This window comes from Hyposmocoma kahamanoa, unplaced genomic scaffold, assembly GCF_003589595.1.
Source record: "Hyposmocoma kahamanoa isolate Upper Pololo Valley unplaced genomic scaffold, ASM358959v1 98970, whole genome shotgun sequence".
In the NCBI taxonomy this organism is placed as follows: Eukaryota; Metazoa; Arthropoda; class Insecta; order Lepidoptera; family Cosmopterigidae; genus Hyposmocoma; species Hyposmocoma kahamanoa.
The window spans coordinates 17,443-25,337 of NW_020655738.1; the positions used below are offsets into that span (position 1 = coordinate 17,443).

At 34.5% G+C, this 7,895-nt stretch overlaps 1 protein-coding gene across 1 annotated transcript in view; it reads left to right on the top strand.

Moving 5' to 3' along the window:
• LOC113238940 overlaps window positions 1–7,614 on the top strand; it is a gene marked incomplete at its 3' end in the record, with an annotated part of 13,468 nt that extends 5,854 nt beyond the window's left edge. The window contains exon 3 of the mRNA XM_026475788.1: window positions 7,483–7,614. Coding sequence (XP_026331573.1) covers window positions 7,483–7,614 — 132 coding nt within the window. The remainder of the gene's footprint in view (window positions 1–7,482) is intronic.
• Between the last annotated feature and the right edge of the window lie 281 nt (window positions 7,615–7,895).

A 7,895-nucleotide genomic window follows, 5' to 3' on the forward strand; every position in this document is an offset into this window, starting at 1 on the left:
TATTATATTATATTATATTATATTATATTATATTATATTATATTATAGTCTGTTCCCTAAATATTTAAATAGCAATAGAGCTCCTTGTGAAAGAGTTCCTCCAGGGAAGTACTGAAGTACCTACACGTGTGTCACTTAGTATCTTATAAAATAAAGATTCGAGTGCCTCCGCTCTATAGTATTGGAAGTCTTGCGTGACTTAACAATAAAAAAATACCTAGATCATGTTTTGTCCTTGCAAATGCTGTCTTTCCAAACTCAGCGAATTCTGCTGTTTCCGTGATACCAAAATTACAATGCCTTACAGCATTACCCAAGTGTGTACAGAATAACTAACAAGAAAAAAGTGGTACATCGAGAAACACGACTTATTATTTGATTACAACGACTAACATTGGCCCCGCAGCCAATCAAGCTTGCAGTATTGCCACTTTACCTCAATACATTGGGAACTAAACCAGAGCAAACGAATGGAATAAAATTTTTTTTACTCGTTTAGTGGCTGATTTACGTAAAAACTCACATAAACATTGTCTTTTAGTACCGAGTGAGTGTGGGTTATTTATTTCGATTTAAACGAGTTAAGGTATACATTACTAAATACGATTTAGTTAGGTTTTCGCGATTGTCATACATTAAAATTATTTTTTCTTGACACTTGCACGTTAATAATATGATTGCATGCAGGCTAACTTGACTGTAATGCCACAAATAAGACTCTGAGGCTTTTTTCTGCTCATTACAACCATGGTCGGTAACGAGAAGGAAAAAGGCCGAGGGTTTTATTTGGATCATTTTAGTCAACTTAATTTGCATGCAATCATATTATTTACGTGCAAGTGTGATGAAAAACATTGTACGTTTCACGAGCGGTACGTGAATTACGAACCTCATCTCCGAAAGCCCTTACTTAGTCTTCGACTTTGGGCTTCTAAAAGAGTCTCGTTCGCAATTCCTTATTTACAGCCCTTAATACACAATGTACTATTTCAGATCTAAATCACAACTGGTTGATGACTTTACCATCGCAGTCAGTCATGATCATTGGACCTAGAAAGGCCTGAAACGTTGGCTTGTTTGAAAAAACGAACCAGTAAGGGTTAAGGGTGCTGGTGAATGTACAGGCACATGGGACTTGTAAACTTATATTGTAAGGTTACGGGCCCCTCATGATCTTTGCGATTTAAAGCTCTGCGTAATGCGTTATTGATTGGCGGCAAAAATAAGTAAGGTGGCAGTACTTCCCTGCTTGAACTCTTTCTTAAGGAGCTCTGTTGCTACTACAAACTTTTCTCCGCTGAAGCCTTTTTGGACCTTTGATTATCATCAATTATTTCATGTTACTTGATCACTTCAGATTTATAATAATAAAGAATATTACTTTTATGAAGGAACTCTACCAAAATACGTCTTTGCCACGATACTTTCCGTGGATCCAAGAAATACGTGATTCGCATGTTTTTACACATCTTCTTTTGATGATGATATAAAATTATAGGAAAATTCATTCGTAAATGCATCTACTTCACAGCTGATGGGTTCCTAATCATGGAGTTCACCTTGACACGTAATTAATTTTTTGCCATGCCTAGAAAATGTGATTAAAGGCTGATTATTCGACCAATTACGGCGTAAGTGATGAGAAAGACACACATGCGTTTATGATTTTGAAAGAAGAAGACATTTAAAAATTAATGAGCAGTAAATTTAAAATAGAAGACAAACTTTAAAATAAGGTTTTTGACGCGAGGATAAAGTTGATAATTGAACTAAATATACGCTTATACGACTACGGCGTTTCTGAGAGTTAAAGTGTCCGTTGTTTGCTCGTTTATTCATATACGCAAATACCATCAACAACATCGCGTAACAACGCGTTATTTGTTATCAAAATGACCCAACTAAACCGAGTGGAAAAGGTAACAAAGATTATATAAGTATTAATAGTTTGTGAATGATTCTTAAAGCAGGCCTAAGGTAAATAATAATAATTCTAATATAATACGATGTTAAAAAGATAAACAATGTTAATTGCATGGGAAAGTAAAACAATGCAACAGCTCTTCTAATGAAGCTCTATACATTCCAATGCGTAAGTATTACGTGTATAAATAGATTATAATGGACAGGAATTTTTATGTAATTTATTTATTATAAGTTGTTAGAACCGGATTTGGTACATCAAAATTGATCAATATAATATTCTCTAAGTACTTTTGTACATTACAAACAAACAAACAAAAAATAATAATCAAATTATTATGCACGTGGTGCCATCTAGTTGGCAATTCAGATACTCTGTGTGATATTGGTAATTATTACGAAAAATTTGGAAGGGAATTAACTTTTCTAAATTAGTTTCGGTCTGGGTGTTCTAGAAAGTACCCCGAAGTGAATTCCCTGATTTGAAGCCAAGGAATTACTAAGGTAGACATTATTATATTAAAAATACAATTTTCTACAAAGAATTTTCACAGTTTGTACATCTTTAGGTATGAGATGCTGTACCTAATCACGAGTCAATTACGTGACCTAAAACGTGTTCTATTTTGAACATGAAAACCAAAAACATCTAAGTACAGAGATGTCGTTGATGACAACAACATTTTTAGTGCACCAAGACGCAAAAAACAAATTGTCAATAAATTTTAAATGTATGCTAATGCTGTAGAATCTTAAGTCTACTATTGTGATTTGAATATTGCTTTATTATTATTATGATCGTTTATGTATGCAAATCCATCTTTTAAGGCGAAGAAGAACATTAAATATTCAATATTTTTTGTCTGTACTGATTTTAAGAATTCTCAGGCCAAGGTTGCTCCAAGTGACATTAGTTGTCATCAAAGACTAGGTTTGTCATAGGAAGTATGATAGTCTGTCACAAAATGGGTCAGTCAAGTTAATTGCCACTAATGTACCATCAGTTTGTCTCATTAAAGCACTCTAAATAACCACAAAAACCTTTCATAAACCGTCAATTTGTCTCAACATAGCACTGAATAATCTAACCTTTACATTGGCGGGATCGTCGCATAACGCAACAGAGCCATATCCAAACAAAACTTGTCTGTAAAAAGAAAATAACTGCTAATTATAGATGTCCTTTATCTGTCAAGCATAATGATTGACATGACATGAAATGATTTTAATATTCATCCGTAGAACAAAGACGAATGTGCAAGATGCTGTTTATTCTTGGGACATTGTACATTTCGCTTGTTGTCCTTGACAACGGATATCCACAGTCAAGATCGACTGTTGTTCGATTTTATATTTCCGAAACGAAATAAAAAATACATAAAAAATCTGAAAACACCTTTATATAGGCCTTTTGAATAACGAGATTATGTTTTAATCTCTTTTCGCTGCATAATCAGATTGCACTTTGTTCTTCGGATGAGTATAATTTTAAGACTAAACTGACAGTACTGAGCGAATGTGAACATGTTCTGATTTGTTTATACCTGGATGTGTCACCAAGCTACTTGCGAATGAGTACGTCCAGGGAAGTACTTTACGTATTTCAGCTACCCAGCAGTAACGTCAGCATTACTGCGTTTCGGCTTTCAAGGTGCTGGTGAAATTACTGGCTAAGGATGACGGGAGCAGTGGTAGTGCCCCTCAGCATCTTTACTACTTAGTATATAGATAGGTAGTGCATCTTTGCTAGTTAAAGCTCTAAGTGGCACTGCAACTGCAGTGGACATCTGACTTACACAAGATGCACGACTTGTTCGTCCCTTAACTTGGTGTCGTAAAAAAACTATGATGCCTTGTTTATTGTACAGTGATTCTCAAATAAAAAAAATGACGTTAAGTATTTCATTTACAAGTCTCTACATACTTCTCTTCTAATTTTTCTGTTATCCAATTCTTAATAGATGTCTGGATATCTCGTATTTCTCATTGTAAGTGAATGTTTGTATCCTGTTTTTGAGAAATTAATGTGTTAAACCATAACGAGCCAACAACAACTACCTAACTGTACTATTATTTGCTGTAATGCAGGAAAATGCAGTCGTATAATCACACAGTTTCATATTTCATAATTTCGTGTCACACACATTGTTTTTGTAGCATACGAGCGATGAAATGAATCAACTTTGTATTTTATTAGCCGTCTATACCGATTATGTTACACTTTTCTATAAGAATGTGGGTCACATGCTTTGAAATTTCAATCAGTTTCAATTTTTTATGTGTTTTAAGTCACTACACATGTTCCCACGCAAGCCTTCGAAAACAACTATTTCACCCGAGATATCTATCTCTACAGAATAACACTATAGTCTATTTGTAAAAATGCAAACAATCTTGATATGTCTATTTAGTGAAATATACATTTATAAAATGATTTTTACTTACATTCAAATACAAAATAGCATCATATGAAATTGCATGCCTATTTTTATACCTATTAATTTGCAAAGTATAATGTTTCAATAAAAATATGTATCAAGATTGTTTACATTTAGTTAAGTACCTAAACAAATGAACTATAAGATTCTCTTCTATTTAGGCAATTAAATTAGGCAACTTGCTAGTAACAATACCTAGCACACTAAATTATCTATCAATTTATTGTTTTGCTGTGTATGCATTAATATATATAGTATAACATTTGCCGTTTACGATAAAAGTACAGGATAAACATAATCATAAACAACAAATTTTGTTCCATATCTTTTTACAAAACACAATAAATTTACCAAAAATCAACTTTTTACTTTTTATTGTACTATCTGACAATTTTTAGATCTGTGTTTGGTAGAATAAGTTCAAACATATAAGGCGTTGTCCACGACGACTCCCACACCCGTTCTGCACAGAATGGATACCATTTAGAGCGATCTATTTATTTTTGTATGAAAGTAAAATCTGATACATAAAAGTCATGGAACAAAAGTTGTTGTTAATGATAATATTTGTTATATTTATATAACATAATCCTGTGAGTTTGTCAGTATTTTAAAAATACTCCTGTAAGCATTTATGCGACACGAATTTCACGTTGCCGCCGCGCAGCGACTGCGTGCTTCTGACTGTCAGTGTAAAATACGCTCTATTTATTTGGCTTTTACGTTCTAACTTAAATGAGCTTTCCGGCCACGCAGGCGAGACTGGCATGAATTTGGTCTGCGCGGCTGCCGGCCGGGGGCCGCGTGGTTTTATTATTTTCAGGGGAATTTAAATGTTGTCGTCTAGTAAATAGAATTCAGATTCGCCATTAATGTATATGAAGGCGTGGTAAGTGGGCGGTCGCCGCGCGATGGCCGTACAAAATCGTTCGCCTCGTGTAACTGGGCGCTAAAGGTTATTTACACATCTGCATACTTGGGTGATAAAAATCCGTGGTAGTGACCCGTTTGGCTCTTGCGGGTTGTGTCGATGTTGAAATAAATATTGTAAATTATAAATGTGTACTAGTGTCTATTTACAAAGAGCAACCCCTAGAGTTTCTTATACATTTTTCTCACGGCCTTACTAATGAGTAACAGAGTTTAATCAACGAGTGACGATTTTAAGCGTATGTTGCTAACTACGAAGCAAAGATTTATTAACTAAAATAACGGATAACTCACGTATTTAATTCGAATTTTTGCTCGACATGTTTCGAACCAATTCGTTGTCCTTAATTGATGGGACGAACAAGTCGTGCGCCTGATGGTAAACGACACGCCTGTCCATAACAGTTGCAGTGCCACTCAGAGCAATCGCAAAGATCGCTGCGCCCATCACCCTGAGACAAAAGTTGAAAAGTCCCATCTGCCTGTAATTTCACCAGCACCCTTATCCTTCAAAACTGGAACGCGATAATGTTCATATTACTGCTTGGCGGCAGAAATAGGTAAGGTGGCAGTACTTCACTGGATGAACTCTTTTACAGGGAGCTCTAGTGCTACTAAAATAATAGTTAATATGTCTGAGTCTCACGATGGTTTTCTATTTAGAAATACAGATTGTATGAGTTCGACTTTGTTACTATTTATGTTTATTTATTTATTTATTTTATTTTATTTATGTCTTCAATACAAGAAACTTATAATTAGGAGAACAAGAAAAAAACAATGCGCATAAACCAATACAGGTTTTTCGCACATTGTGCAATCGTCTTATTATAAAAAACAATACTTAATATAAAAAGCATAACACGGTTCATATCCAATATTTACAATATAAAATATGCTTCGCTGTAAGTAGTACAATAATATTTCTGGGCATACATTCCGGTCAACACTTTGCAAGAACTGGCATAAAAATTTAGAACATACGTAAGAAAAATTACGTCCGTTGCTCATCAATGCCTGGATGCATTGCGAGCCCTCGTCGCTCATTCGTCAAGCAATGTACTGGCTTGCATTGATACAAGTAGGTAGTTGTCGAAAACTGCACAGAATATGCACGGTCCGTATTTAAAAGTTTGCGTCAAAGTAGGCGGTAGACTGTAAAAACGTAATACAGGTTGTTTTTATTTAACGGTGTTTTTGCAATAGGGTTTACCTAGGTAATAATTTTTTAGTAAAAGTTTAATATTTTTATTGTTGATTTTAGTTTTTACCGTAGGCGGAAGGTTATTTATTAGTGTTGGTATTGTGCATTTTAATTGATGTTTTCCGTACAAATTATTATACCGAGGGACGACGAGTTGAGCATTTAATGCACTTCTAGTGAATATCTTATGTGACACTGGTTTTTGTATCTCTTTATTGAAGTACTCCTCTACTAAGAGTGAATATTCGACTTTTTTGTGTATGGGTAAAATATGACAAAAGTGGAAGAGATCATGGTATTTACAAGTGAAAGTGGAAGAGATATGGAATTTTTCTTTGATTTTAGGTGGTATTAACACTTTCATTATACGCAATTGCAGTTCATAAATGAGGTCAAGATGTGACTTGGACGTACGACCGTAACTGCTAAGACCATAACCTATTACTGTTTCACCAAGGGATTTGTACAGAGTGAGAAGTGTTTTATAGGGGATTTTATTTTTAATGAGCCGAAATTTTGCGAGAATTGATCTCAGTTTATTGCATACATAGTTTATGTGACTCGTCCATTTGAAACGGTTGTCCATTATAAGACCCAGATATCTGTATTCTTTTACTATGTCGATTGTTGGGCAACTACATCGGTACGGTTTTGTGTGGAGACATGGGTGATTGTGAGCAAACAATTGAAGTTGTCTCTCTGTTCTGTTTTGGCTCGAGCTCACGTACATAAGTTTGGTTTTGCTCGCGTTGAGTACTAAACCTGAGTCGTGCGACCACTTGCTTAGTCTGTCAAAGTCTTGTTGGAGGTTTTTAAGAGCTATGTCCAAGTCAGTATGGGCCGCGACTAGGCATGTATCGTCGGCAAAGAGATAGATTTCACTTTTGTCTACAATATTAACTACGTTATTTACGTACGTTACAAATTATGTGTTACAAATTATGTGAATATTATTATTAATACTAATCTCACAATCGTTTGTTGCAGGTTTGGTGATAGTGCTGAGGACATGTACAGTAGCCCGTCTTCAGTAAACGGGTCTCCGATGCCGACAGTGCCGTCGCTGCTGTTAACAGTGCGCCCTCCTCCACAACCCGTCAGGCCATGGATGACATCCAGGTAAGGGTTCATAGTCATTTTATTTATAACAATTAAGTTTTAAATGACAAAATTTTTAACGTTAACAATATCTAATTATTGATTGATTCACAAAAATTAACTAATACAATAATTAAAATCTTAATAATAAACCATTAAATAATAATAATAAATTACAAAAAAACAATTAAAATTAAAAATAATAATAAAAAACCAGTAAATTGCTGAAGTTTTTACCGACACAGTGTGAAGCTATTATTTTAAATTGTATTTATTTATTTAATGCAGCTATGACTTATATC